General features: G+C 47.8%; 1 protein-coding gene across 3 annotated transcripts; it reads left to right on the top strand.

Annotated features, from left to right (window-relative positions):
- The first annotated feature begins 438 nt into the window (after positions 1-438).
- Positions 439-12,168, top strand: PEX5 (peroxisomal biogenesis factor 5). Of its 3 annotated transcripts, XM_054269928.1 has the most exons (16): positions 439-462; positions 742-944; positions 1,328-1,363; positions 1,556-1,688; positions 2,386-2,520; positions 3,544-3,649; positions 4,830-4,920; positions 5,287-5,403; positions 5,769-5,861; positions 6,038-6,157; positions 6,838-6,981; positions 9,102-9,172; positions 9,342-9,557; positions 9,669-9,834; positions 10,101-10,258; positions 11,058-12,168. In XM_054269928.1, the coding sequence occupies exons 2-16, from the start codon at positions 795-797 to the stop codon at positions 11,257-11,259; spliced, it is 1,938 nt and encodes a 645-aa protein (XP_054125903.1). In that variant the 5' UTR covers positions 439-462; positions 742-794; the 3' UTR covers positions 11,260-12,168. The 3 variants fall into 3 exon arrangements, with proteins under 3 accessions (XP_054125903.1, XP_054125905.1, XP_054125904.1); XM_054269930.1 differs by lacking the exons at positions 439-462; positions 5,287-5,403 and having other exon boundaries at positions 677-944; XM_054269929.1 differs by lacking the exons at positions 439-462; positions 5,769-5,861 and having other exon boundaries at positions 677-944.
- Positions 12,169-13,175: the final 1,007 nt, after the last annotated feature.

The raw sequence follows: 13,175 nt of genomic DNA, 5'->3' as shown, positions 1-13,175 counted from the left end.
ACATAACACATGTAATATTAATTTCAATATTTGCAAAAAGCCAATCATAAAATACGCATTTTCCACACATACCATACACATTGACTATATATATATATATATTTATGCAGACATAGATGCATATATATATATGTTTATGTATATTTGCATTTTTCACACATACCATACATATTGACTACATATATATGCATTTATATACGTATTTATGTATATTTGCAAATACAATGCGATGTATATAAAACACACCATATACATGTACACACCGTTTCACGGCCGACAGACGGGCACACCCCTCGGCAGCCGGCTCCGGAGCTGCGGGAGCGGTGCGCGGCGGGGGCACCCACCGGGCGGGCGGTACCCGGGTGACCCTGGCGCTCAGGCCCTTTAAGGCGCTCTGGCGCCTGTCCCTTTAAGGCTGGCCCCGCCCCGCCGCGCCAGCCCAGCGCGCCCCGGCGGCCCCAGGTACGGAGCGGCGGGGGAGCCCCGCGGCCCCTCCGGGCGGCGCCGGGCGGAGCGCGCCGGGGGACGAGGGACGGGCACGGCCGGGGGCGCGGGGTCGGAGCTCGGGCCGGGGGCCGCGGCCTTGCTGTCCCGGCGGGCGGGCGGGCGGGCGAGTGTCCGTGCTCTGCCGGGCCGGGCTGGGCCCGCGGGGGAGGCGGCGCTGGCGGGTGGCAGCCGGGTCGGGGTCAGGCGGTCGCTCCGCCCGGCGCTCACCCGCTCTCTGTGCCGCCCCGGTGCCAGGTGCAGGCGCGGCGGGTTCGGCGCCGAGCCTCTCTCCCTCCGTGCCCGGCGCCATGGCCATGAGGGAGCTGGTGGAGCCGGAGTGCGGGGGCTCCAACCCCCTGATGAAGCTGGCGGGACACTTCACCCAGGACAAGGCCCTGCGGCAGGAAGGACTGCAGGGCCCGCTGGCCTGGCCCCCCGGGACGCCCGAAGCCGCGGCCGTGAGTATCGCGCTGCTCGCCGGGCTGGCTCTGGGGGCTCTCGGTGCAGCCGGTGTCGTGTGGTGGTTTCTTGGGGAAAAGGCCCAGGGGTCACCCGAAGCAGGGCTGTAGGGTGAGGACACGTTTGTGGGCACTCAGGGGATGTTGGCGGCTGTGGTGAGCTGTGTACCTTGCTGTCACAGGCCCTAAGCCAGACAGTAGTGGGAGGGGGTTGGACAGGATCCCTCAATGTGTTGCTGCTCCCTTGGCTGGCAGCTAGTGCAAGAAAAATGTTGACAGGCTAAGCTCAAGGAAGAGGAAGATACAATCTAATTGGGTCACACTGTCTATGTAGAGAGGGGCAGGGGATCAATGTTGACACAATTGCCCACTATTCCCTGCAGGTATCCAAACCATTGGGAGTAGCCACTGAAGATGAGGTAAGAACAGATTTATTGGTCTCCTTGTAGCTTTTGATTAATCTTCTTTAAGCTTTTCTCGTCCTCACTGTTTGTTATTTTACCCCTTACCTGATGCTAATATTTTTTTCTGACAAGCCCTTTTCTCACACTCCCTGGCTCTGCCTGTTCATCTTCTGTGCAATGTTTGCAATCCATCTCTGTCTTTGGCAGCTGGTTGGAGAGTTTCTGCAAGCTCAGAATGCCCCTTTGCTGTCCCGTGCACCCCAGACCTTTAAGATGGATGACCTCTTGGCTGAGATGCAAGAGATTGAACAGTCAAGCTTCCGACAGGCCCCTCAGCGAGGTGAGGGGAGCTGAAGTAGGTGGAGAGCTGGAAAAGATCTTGATGTTTATGGCTAGGCTCCTAGAAGGGTAGTTCCTATCTATTGATCTTTTCTGAGATTGTATCTGGAGTATTGTTTCTGGATTTGGGCTTCCCAGTTCACTGATCTGCTGGAACAAGTTCATTGGGGATCGATAAAGTACTCAAGGGACAGGAATGCATGTTGTAAGAGGAAAGGCTGAGGGACCTGGACATTTTAACCTGGGGAAGAGGAGTCTGGGGGGCAGGGGGTAGAGTGTTTTGTTGCTATCTTCAGCAGCCATGGTCAGGATCTTCACAGCAATAGTGAGGAGAAGGACAAGGGGTAATGGACACAATTTGTGGAAAGGGGAACTGACTAGGTGTGTGGAAACATTTCTTCCCTTGGAGGAGGCAGTTCAGTACTGGAACAGGTATCTAGGGAGGCTGGGGAATTGGCAGCCATGGACAAATTCAGAAGTTACCTCATAAATGCCTTGAACGACCTCATCTCTAACTTTTATGTTAATCTGCTGTGAGAACTCTAACAACCTCCAGAGACTCCTTCCAAGTGAAATATTTCTGTGATTTTATTCTAACAAAGAGAAAGATCAGAGGTGATTAGGGCTAGCCTAGAACACATAAATGATGCCTTTGAGTGCTCCAGTCCTTACTTCTGGTTTTTTTTCCTCTCATGTAGCTCCAGGTGTGGCAGCCTTGGCGCTGTCTGAAAACTGGACCCAGGAATTCTTGGCTGCAGCAGATAATGCTGGTGATGCCTCTTCAGATTACAATGAGGCTGACTGGTCACAGGAGTTCATTGCTGAAGTGACAGGTGAGGTGTCCTTTTTTGGAGTTACTGTCAAGGTGATGTCCAGTCACATGCCTGTGGGAAGTGAAGAGCTCCTGAATGTGAAAGTGGAGTATTGCTTTGGGCCCAGCAGGCAGTGTTTCCTGTAGCAGCCCTAATGGGATGGGGGATAGGAAAGCTGCTTTGTGAATGGTGTTATGGTTAAGTCAAATTATGAACAATGAGGTGTGGAAGCTTTTATTTAGATGCAAGGGTCTTTTCCTGTTAGCTTAGGTTACTTAGGGAATTTTGGAGAAGCGTGCTGTTCAAACTGCTTTTTTAAAAGTGATGATTTAACTGATGCAAGTTGGAAATGGCCTTGTACTGCTTCTTGCTTATGTGTCTTCTAATTCCCTCTTTTAAGGCTAAATTTGCCTTAAAAGGCAAATTTACAAAGGTAAATTCTCTTTAGTGTGCTTTGGTCAAATATTTTGTGTCAGTTGTATGAAGGTGGAGAGATGTTACAGTCTGGAAATGTGCAAAGTGAGTGTTTCTGGACCAAAGGTTAAGCTTTATTTGAAAAGCCATCCTGTGTTGAGTATAGATCTGGCTCTGGAATAGAATCCTGTTACCACACGTGCCCTAATCTGGAAATTATGGAAAAGAAACAAGTATTTTCCAGGAGTGGCCACTGTAGAAAGCTGAGTAGGTCCACTCTTTGACCTTCACTCTTTACATTTCTGAAAATATAAATTAGAGTTACAAAGGTCTTTGAGAAAGTTCTGATGAAAACCTAGTGCTTGTAGGCTGTGCTTTTGACAGAGACTTGTAATGTATTGCTAATTTTCTTGACCTACATAGTATCCCACAGGGAGCAGATTAATAAGTTGTGATATTAAAGTAGAAAATTACACATTTATCATCACCATAGTGGCATCTGTATTAATTCACTGCCTGAACCAAAGGCTTGATTTTTAAATCAGCGTAAACAAAGCTAGAGGAAGCAAGCATAAACGTAGGTGTGCTGGTCTGCCTGTCTTAATTTTTCTCCCTGTTTTTCCTTTGCAGATCCACTGTCTGTGTCTCCTGCCAAGTGGGCAGAAGAATACCTAGAGCAGTCAGAGGAGAAGCTGTGGCTTGGGGAGTCAGAAGATCAGTCTTTGGCAGATAAATGGTGAGTCTGACTTCTCAAGGCGAGCTGTTGCTGCTAGGCACTTGGGTGGGTGAAGCTTGGAAAGGTGATAGATATCTGCTGTGGCCTGAATGCCTTTGAGTCATTTAACTTAGACTGGTGTTCTGAGGCCTTTGGTGTCACAAAAAGGCAGAAACAATGTTTGCAAACTGAAGTTTTTAAGAGTGTAGCTTTTCTGTTCTCTAGTTCCAGGAAGACACATTGATCATGTAGGCTAAATTATCTCATGCCTGATGCAAAGCTCCTTAAAGTAACTTCAGGAGTGAGTTCAGGAACTTTTTTCCTGCAACAGATGCTTTTTACTAGACTGTACTAGTTGTAAACTTTCATCATGTAATTCTTCCTATCTGACAAACCACTTCCAGCCTATCCCTGACATATTTATGGGTTCAGCCTTCTGCATATTATTTTAATGTGGTTTTTTGTGGTAGGTTAAAGATGGATCATCCCTTTGTAGGTACCTGTTGGGTGCAATCAAGTTTTTCAGTTAAAGAAGCAAAACACACAAGAGCAATTTGGGCTTCTAAGATCTTTCCTTACAGAAATTTTGTATATTTGGACTCTCATTGCACCTGACTCTTGGCTTCTCTGATAACTTTCTGCAAATAATGGACATTCCTGAGTTACTGTCACCAGTTCCAAAACCTTCCCCAAGACTGAAGGTAGTGATACCACCTCAAAGTGGTCCTATCCTGCTGTAAGCCTGACAAGACATATTGAGTTGTGTCATTGCTGTAAGCCCTCGATCCTCTGCAGAGCTGATGCTTTTCCAAGGCACTGTTTTCCTCTTCAGTGGGCATGACCTACTTTCTTTGTTCCTGGATATATGACCTTGATTCTGGTAGTGCTAAAACTTGCAATGTCTGATGGCATGTGAGCTTGGCAAGGAATCCAGACTGCTCTGCAGAACTGTGCTGACTCTGTAATTGTTTAATTCTGCTGTTGTTTGTGTTAGTCGCTGCACAGCTAACATAGTAGTATTTTGAACGTTTATGGATGGATAATGGTAGTGAATCACTTAGGAGAAGCCCAGAATCTTTGAGGAGGGGTTGTATCCCTCAATACTGTTGTCTGCCTCATTGTGTAGACTCTTGTTAGTGAAAGTGTTTGCTATTGCCTGGTATCAGACTATCTCTTTCCCTTTTACTGCCTTGGAACACAGGTATGAGGAATACCAACCTGAGGATGATCTTAAGAAAACTGTTACTGATTTCCTCTCCAAAGTGGATGATCCGAAACTCAAGAATACTGAGGTGAGAAATCTGACTGGGGCTGAGATTAATTATTACTGTGAATTAGTAATTAGGTAATTAGTAGTAATTATATTACTGTGAATAAAGGGTGTGGGGAATTGAGATGGCTGAAGATAGTGAAGGAGTAAAGCCTCCTGTTGTCCCATGTTTCCATTTCTTCCCTGATTCCTGGGAGTTGAGCTCTACAATCCACTTTAGATGTTATCCATCTCCACTCTTGTGAAGTCTGGTCCTTCCCACCTTTCTGGGCCTTTTGTGCTCGCTCTGCAGAGAGAAGCCCTCTTAGTGAAGGAGGGGGGCATGGGCTGAGGGCTTGTGGGCACAGCATCTGCCCAGCTCCACCCTTGTTTCATTTCTCTGCCGCAGTTCCTAAAGTTTGTCCGCCAGATCGGAGATGGGAGGGTATCGATCGAAGCTAATCAGGTGACCCACAGAGACCAAGATCAGGCAGAGCAATGGGCAGCTGAGTTTATGCAGCAGCAGGTAGGAGCCCCAGGCCTGTATGCTCTGAAGGAAGAAAGCATTTTGCCACAGTGCACAGTCTGGGAGCAAAGGAAAATGGCAAGTCCAGCTCTCAGCAGTGCTGAGGGAGACAAGGGAGGGGCTGTTGGGCTCTTAGCAGAGTCTAGCCAGAAGATGGGAATGTATCTGGACAGTTTGAGTTTTCTCATCTCCCACAGCATCTGTGAGGAAGAGGAGATTCAGATGAATTCGTTTCCACTTCATAGGCCATCAGTACTTACTGATGGGGAGGAAGGGTCACTACAGACCCTCCTGCTGTTTTGGGATGTGCCCTGAGGTTGCCAAATTCTAAAAAGAAAGGTGTGTTTCTGTTTCCAAACTCCCAGGGGGCATCCGATGCCTGGGTGGATCAATTTGCGCGATCTGGGAGCATGTCAACTCTTGATACGGAATTTGAGCAGGCAAAGGCTGCTGTGGAGGTAAAGCTGGCTGAGAAGGAGGGCTGGGGTGCCAACTGAGAGCCCATGGTAGGGTTACCTCTCTCCTTTGCATGCTCTGAGGAGGGCTGGAAACATCCAGGAGGGAGTTCTCTGGCATGTCTATAGACGTGAGTTTATGGCTGAGGTACTCCAGTCACACTTTTTTCTCCCTTCAGTCAGATGTGGAGTTCTGGGACAAACTCCAGGCAGAATGTGAGGAGATGGCCAAGAGAGATGCAGAGGCTCACCCTTGGCTTTCTGAATATGAAGACCTCAACTCCTCATCATACGACAAGGTAGGGGAGAACAGGGTCTCTCAGCCCTAGCACTGTGGTGGGCTGCCCTGGGGAGACTGGCAGTGCATCTGCCTCGCTCTGAGCTCCACAGACTCCAAATGCTGCTGGGATTTGTTCTCACGCTGATGCTTTGCTGTCACTTACTTACAACCTTGTCCAAGATCATCTACGGGTTAAGTACTGTTTTCACTTGGGCTTGTCTGCAAATGCTGTCTGGTTCTTGTCCAGCACCAAATACCAGTGAATACAGGGATTCTTTGCAATGAGTTCAAGTGTTGTGTCCCCTGGCCCCATCCCTGCCCCCCATTTGGCCCCATTCCCCTCCAAGGTAATAAGATACATACTAAATGTATGTATCTTATAAATAAATTTAGTATGTATCTTATAAATACATACTAAATACTTAACTTTAGTATGTATCTTATAAATACATACTAAATACTTTTGTTTCTCTGTCAACTTACTCCTGGTTTGGTTTGGGGGATTTTTGCAGCACAGAACAGGAAGGAGGAACCACCCTTGTTCTCTGATCTGCTACAAATTAGCAATGAGGATGAGGTGCTGGCTGGTCTGCGTCTAGAGTGTTCCTGATGCAGCAAGCCTAGACTGTGCTGTGCTGTAGAGAGTGCTCTTCTCCCTAAGCCTGTCTCCTAGCTTTAGAACCCTGTCTGTCCTGCCAGGGTTACCAGTTTGAGGAAGACAATCCCATGAGGGATCACCCGGATGCATTTGAAGAGGGTCGGAAGCGCTTGGAGCAAGGTGACCTCCCCAATGCTGTGCTGCTCTTTGAGGCTGCAGTGCAACAGAAGCCAGATCATATGGAGGTGAGTGGCACAGAGATAACAGGCTGAGCTGTCAGGACAGCTGTCCCTGCAGTGTTAGGACTTGTGCAGGGTGTATGAAAACACCTCATTTTTCTGAGGCCCTGGGCTTGTAGCTGATCTGTGTGAATCCTCAGGGAGCTTCTGAGGGAGGAGGTTTTCAACTTAAGGTTAGTTACAGGAAGCACAAAGTCATCTGGCCCAGAGCTGTGTAAAATCTTTGGAGCACATGAGACTGTGCATGGAGCCAAGGCAAGGAGTTCTCATCTCTCAAGTTGCTTCTGTGAAAGTCTTTATTGGCATTGTAAGTTTGGAGGAGCTTATGGTGGATCAATGCTTTCTGTATCTGTATTAAAATCTAATTCTGAGAAGCTCATTAGACTCTTAAGTCTTTCATCTAGGTGCTAGGAAAAGATGTGACCCAAAAAGATTGGGTGTTTTCAACAGTCTTAATTCAAGTTGTGGGCCAAAGAAGGATTTTTACTCTGAAGACAGAGTTCCAGCTCCTTGTTAAGTGAATACTTTTTTCCATAAATCACTTCAGCTTCTGCAGGATGAATTGAGAAATGGAATAGCCTGTGTGCCTTTTTCCAGCGGTAGAGAACATGGATATTCTCAGGAAGAATGCAAATACACTCATGTGGTGCCTTTCTGGAGTGCCTGCCTCAAGGATCCAGGGCCGTTAAATTTTCAGCATGTCTTGTTCAAGCCCTGCTAATTATATATGACTGGACATATGTAATTTGATTACCCTGAGACTTAAATATGAGTGACATTTTGGAACAGAGGTTCTTGGCTTCTAAGAATGGCCATGTAACTTTCTAAGGTACTGGTAATATGTGAAAAGTAAGCAGAAGGTTTGAAGATTTTGTTTTAGCTTTAAAGTGGTCAAAAGATGTTAATACCCTTCTAGAACTGTTGCTTTTTTCTCATAGACAGTGTGGGCTGCAGGCTGAGCATGATGGAGAGGTAATTGAAACCTTAGGGGAAGAAATCTTGGCCATTTCTGACTAGCTGCATTGGAAACATTCTGAATTCTTCAGGGAAGGAATCTCGGGCCAATTCTGGCTAGCTGTATTAAAAACATTCTGAATTCTTCCACTGTGACTGCAGAATGTACAGGAGAAGCCAAGACTTCACAAATGGTACAGTGATCAAATAGACATGAACAATTGCTCTGAAGGAGATGCCACGTTTGCTTTGGTCCAAGTCACAACTTTACCTTGAATCTCATCAGCTCTTCTGCTGGCAGAACACTGCAGTTATTGCTGGTCAGCTCTGCTTGAATTGTAGCTAGCTATGTATGGTGAGGCACGAGAGATTCGGGGGTGTAGATTGCCTTCTGCAGGGCTTCTGTGTCTTTGCTAATGAAGCAATTTCCTTCCTTGAGGCAGTGGATACCTCATTTTGTGACTTACATTCAAAAAGCAGGTACATCATGCTGACAGTCCCCAGCTGTCTAGCCTGTTTTGGACCAGGGGTGTGGCTATCAACATAAAGTGAACAGATACTTTGGATTTAGTGCCTAGTTAAATATTCCTTATATCAGCTGCTTGGAGGTGGAAGTCATTTTCATGTACTGGTGTCATGATGTTTGGAAATTCAGTAAAATTAACAGTGCTTCTACTTTCAGGTCTGAAAGTCAACTCTCCAAGGTTACTACTTGCTAGTGGACCACTGCACAAGTACATACAGCTGCCTGCCTCGGGGGTCTCCTTATTATTAGCACTGCTGCTATGCCATTTTGTTCTTGGGAAATAGGAGATCTGCATTTTCCTCCTTCCTCTGCAGTTTGACCACAGTTAGAAGTTAAAAGTGGAGATTCTGTGATCTAAAAGTGTAAAACTACCAACAGTTGCTTTATGATAGATTTCCAGGTAGACATTCACTTCTGTTCACTATAACAATGCCAATTTTACTGTCTTTGAGGACTTATGTGCCATGACATCTGTCTATCTTTTGAGAGGAACTTACACCTGTGGCTAATGTGTATACTTTGGTCTATTTGATCTCACTCTAAAACTGTGCAGGATAATATACTGGATTTAATCTGTGTGTTAGTGGCTTATTGACTGATTTTTTTCCTTTGGAAGTCTAACTTTGTACATCTATGTCTTCCCCAGGCCTGGCAATATCTGGGAACCACCCAAGCAGAGAATGAACAGGAGCTTTTGGCGATCAGCGCTCTCAGACAGTGAGTGTTGCTGCAGAGCTGCTGAGTGTGGCTTCTTGTTGGGTGTGTAGTGCCACGAGGACCACATGGCTGTCACGGGATGCTGTGTCTTGATTGTTTCACCTCCTGTGTCTGGCTGTCTCCTACACTGATTTAGTGCTGCATTCACTTCTCTTTCTTTGCCCTGCAGGTGCCTGGAGCTGCAGCCTGGGAACCTGACAGCACTTATGGCTTTAGCAGTGAGCTTCACCAATGAGTCCCTGCAGAAGCAGGCGTGTGAGACCCTGCGGGACTGGCTGCGCCATAAACCGGACTATGCCCACCTGCTGAACAAGGAACCCGAGGAGAGTGTCTCGGGGACAAACCTGGGGCCTTCCAAGCGTGTCCTGAGTTCTCTGCTCTCTGAGTGAGTTATTGCTACTGATTGGGCTCAGACTGGTCCAGGCAGGAGCAGAGCGAGCAGCCTGAGGCTGACTCTCTCCACAGCACACCAATATCCTGTTCTGTGCTTTTCCAGCTCGCTGTTCATGGAGGTGAAGGAGCTGTTCTTAGCAGCTGTGCGCAGCAACCCCTCCACTGTGGATCCTGATGTCCAGTGTGGCCTGGGTGTCCTTTTCAACCTCAGTGGCGAGTACGAGAAGGCTGTGGATTGCTTCAGTGCTGCCCTCAGTGTGCGCCCCAATGTAAGAAAGGGGCAGACTGGGGGTGCTGGAGGCACTTGGAGGTTTATGGGTGAAGGTTTGGGTGGAGGTGCCGAGGGGCAGACTAGGGGTGCTGGAGGCACTTGGAGGTTTATGGGTGAAGGTTTGGGTGGAGGTGCTGCGTGTACGAGAGGTGCATATTTGGAGTGGAGGAATATGACAGACATATGGGGAAGGAGTGGTTGGTTGTCTTGGAGCTTTAGGAGATCCAGTTCATCTCAGCCCTTTCTCTGTGCCCATTGCTCCAGGACCACCTTTTGTGGAACAAGCTGGGTGCCACCCTGGCCAATGGGAATCGGAGCGAGGAAGCAGTGGCCGCGTATCGTCGGGCCCTGGAGCTCCAGCCGGGATATATCCGCTCTCGCTACAACCTGGGCATCAGCTGCATCAACTTAGGGGCCCACCGGTGAGCACAGGATGGGCACCTCTGCTGTGACCTGTGTGTCTGGGGGACACAGACTGCCCTAGGTTGTGAGGGCAGGGTCACACTGCCTGCAGCCTTCTCTTGGTACAGGGGGATAGGTTTCTCCTTGAGCCAGGTCTCATGAGCTCTCAGAGAACCAGTCACGCCTGAGATAGCTCTGCTACCCACAATGGCATAAAATTAGCAGGATGGCTTCTGAGGTAGTGTTGGAAACAGAAAAATTTTTAATGAAAGGCAAAATAACAAAGCTTTTTCAGAGAAAAACCTGAGCCAGGGGCAATAGGTTCTTGCTCTTGCTAAAACACTCCACAAAAACAATTATTTCCTTTGTTCTTTTTCTAGTGAATTACCTAGGCAGGACCTTTTGGCCGCTGTCCAGTTGGCAGCCCCAGGTCTGAGGTGAAGTCCCAAAGATCCTATGAGATGTCCTTTTACCAAATTGAGGAGAGAAACTTCTGGGCTTTTTTCCTTTCAAGCAGACAAAGAATAATTTGGTCACTCTGTCAATAGGGGGCACATTCCTACAATAGGAGAGCAGAGCAAGTGTTTGGACTCTGCCCAGAGATCCAAGTGTCATGCAGTTACAGGTGGAGTAGAGGCCATCTGGACTTCTGATTCTTTTAGGGGGAAAACGGGGGGGACCTCTGGTTCTCGAGTGGGGTAGGATCTGGGAGGAGGAGGAAACTGTTTTGGAGGGGAAATGCTTCGGAAACAAATGGGGAAGGGAGTGTGAGATGGTTCATCTTTTCCACTGAGCATGTGAATGTTCTCCTGTTGGCAGTGAGGCTGTGGAGCACTTCCTGGAGGCTTTGCACATGCAGCAGAAGAGCCGAGGTCCGCGGGGGCAGCAAGGAGCCATGTCTGACAACATCTGGAGCACCCTGCGCATGGCCCTCTCCATGCTGGGGCAGAGTGACCTCTATGGGGCAGCTGATGCCCGTGACCTGCCCACACTGCTGAAAGCATTTGGCCTCCAGCAGTGACTCTGGGATGGGCTCCCCTGCGAGTGCAGCGGTTGCCGAGCCCAGCAATGACCTTTCTTAGGGAGAAAATGTTCCCAAGGGTTCACACTCATCTTTGCCCTGGTAGGGCAGATCATTGGCCACTGTTTATTTTTAAGTACCCCCCTGGTGAAGTGTGCAACTTCCCCAGCCTGTCTGTTGTGGCCTGAGCATTTCTGAGCGGTTCACATTATCACCTCCATGACGACTGACGCTGCTGCTTCACAGATGATCAAAGTGGGGAAGACAGCAGCATCCTGCCCTCTTGCCAGACTGTATTTGCAGTAGTGCCCAGCTTGGCTGTGAGAGCCGTTCTGCAGACTGCCTGCAAGGGCGTATCTCAAGTTCAGGCTGCTTTGGAGGGATGGGACTGCTGTTTCACCCCAAAGGGTGAAAAGTTATGGGGTTTGAGCATGCTTCCCCATGTATGTGCTTGCATGTGTGTATATGTGGGTTGCTAGGGAAAACTGGGGCAGTAGTGCCCTTTTCTGGCCACTGGTAACCTCATGGTACAGCCAGATGCCACTTTCTCAGTGTCTCTTCCTGAACCTTTTAAGACAAGCGTATTGTACTGATGCTGGGGACATGGGTGGAGGCCCTTACCCTGCCAGGGTAAGGGGAGATCCCAGAGTTCAGGCTTGAGAGAAGGTGATAGGAATGAAAGTCTGAAATGTAACCTCTCCCAAAATATGGTGGGGAAAGGGGTGAAGTCTTAATTTTCTCTTGCTCATCTGTCATTGTTTTCCTTTGTGCGAAAGTCTCCATCTTGTGTGTAACTGAATCTTGTTAATTATAAATATCTGTATATGATTCTATTGGGGAAAATGTTTTTTTAATTGTAAAATATTTTGTATAATAAAGGTATAAGCCCACTACTTTTCAAAAGATAGATTAGACTCTCTCTCTGTTTCTCTCTCCCCTTTTAACCCAGGTTTTGGTTTATTGATAGCTCGCATGCAGATGAAGCTTAAAGGACCTCTTTTTGCTGTAGCCCCAGGCTTCAGTTCAGTGAGCCAGCAGAAGAGCCTCTCTGTGCCAAAAACTCTTTTTTCTTGCTCAGGTTTAGAGGTCAGTGATGCACTTTTTTTTTTTTCACATTCTGGCCCTCTGCAGAGAGGGAAGTTGTGTTACATTTTATCACCAGTTTAAGGAATCTGACTGCTGCAGTAGTCAAGGCTGGGGGCTTAAATAGGAAGGACTGCTCCTTCCTGTTCCATCAGGCACCTGTTTCTTCATACCTCAACTTCACAGGCTTGTTTTTCTCTCTCTGCTGGAGCAGAAAGTGTGTGCAGAGATTAGTATTTGCTGTGTTTCTTTATTGTTTATTTTTCCCTGTATCTCCCATCTAGCCCTGTGGCACCGAGACCTACACACCCTGTTCTGAGACTGCTGTAGTGCATGCAAAACAACCTGCTGCTTTTGCTGTCTGAAAGGAAGGGGAATGCTACTTCTGTGTCCTGCTTGCCCACACTGCTGGCCAGCACTGTGTTTTGGTTTTTACTTATTTCAGTTCTCTGTCAGAGTCTTTGCTTGGTGAAAGAAAAAACAACGCCTATGTTGTGCCTCACTTGCTGTCTTGTTGTTCTCCCTTCCCCACTTCTCTCTGTTGTTGCTCTCACCGCTGGTTCCCTTTGCCTCTTTGGTACACCACATTCCTCTCTGTTCATTTTCCCATTACCATTCCTTGGCTTTTCCTTGTTCTCATCCTCAGATTTTCTTAGTGCTTCTCCTCTCCTAGGTTTCCTAGTTGCCTCAATTTCCCTTGCAATATCACTTAACCTCTTGACTTTGTGTTGGTGTCCTTCCCTATCCCACATTTCCCCCTGTCCCTGCTGGTAGTTTGGCTGTTACCATTTGTTCACTTTCCCTGGAAATGTGTTCTCACTTTCTTCCCTCTG

Source organism: Melozone crissalis, unplaced genomic scaffold (assembly GCF_028551555.1).
Source record: "Melozone crissalis strain CALT ecotype California unplaced genomic scaffold, PUWL_Pcris_2 ptg000008l_1, whole genome shotgun sequence".
Taxonomy (NCBI): Eukaryota; Metazoa; Chordata; class Aves; order Passeriformes; family Passerellidae; genus Melozone; species Melozone crissalis.
The sequence above is the reverse complement of the archived record's forward strand: the minus strand, read 5'-3'. Positions and strand labels throughout refer to the sequence as shown.

What these genes read in the sequence shown, in the direction of transcription:
- PEX5 (XM_054269928.1), top strand. Translation starts at nt 795, where the DNA reads ATGGCCATGAGGGAGCTGGTGGAGCCGGAGTGCGGGGGCTCCAACCCC. An exon ending in GAGTAGCCACTGAAGATGAG is followed by an intron (nt 1,364 to 1,555) that starts GTAAGAACAGAT and finishes TGTCTTTGGCAG; the next exon opens with CTGGTTGGAGAGTTTCTGCA. An exon ending in GCGATCAGCGCTCTCAGACA is followed by an intron (nt 9,173 to 9,341) that starts GTGAGTGTTGCT and finishes TTTGCCCTGCAG; the next exon opens with GTGCCTGGAGCTGCAGCCTG.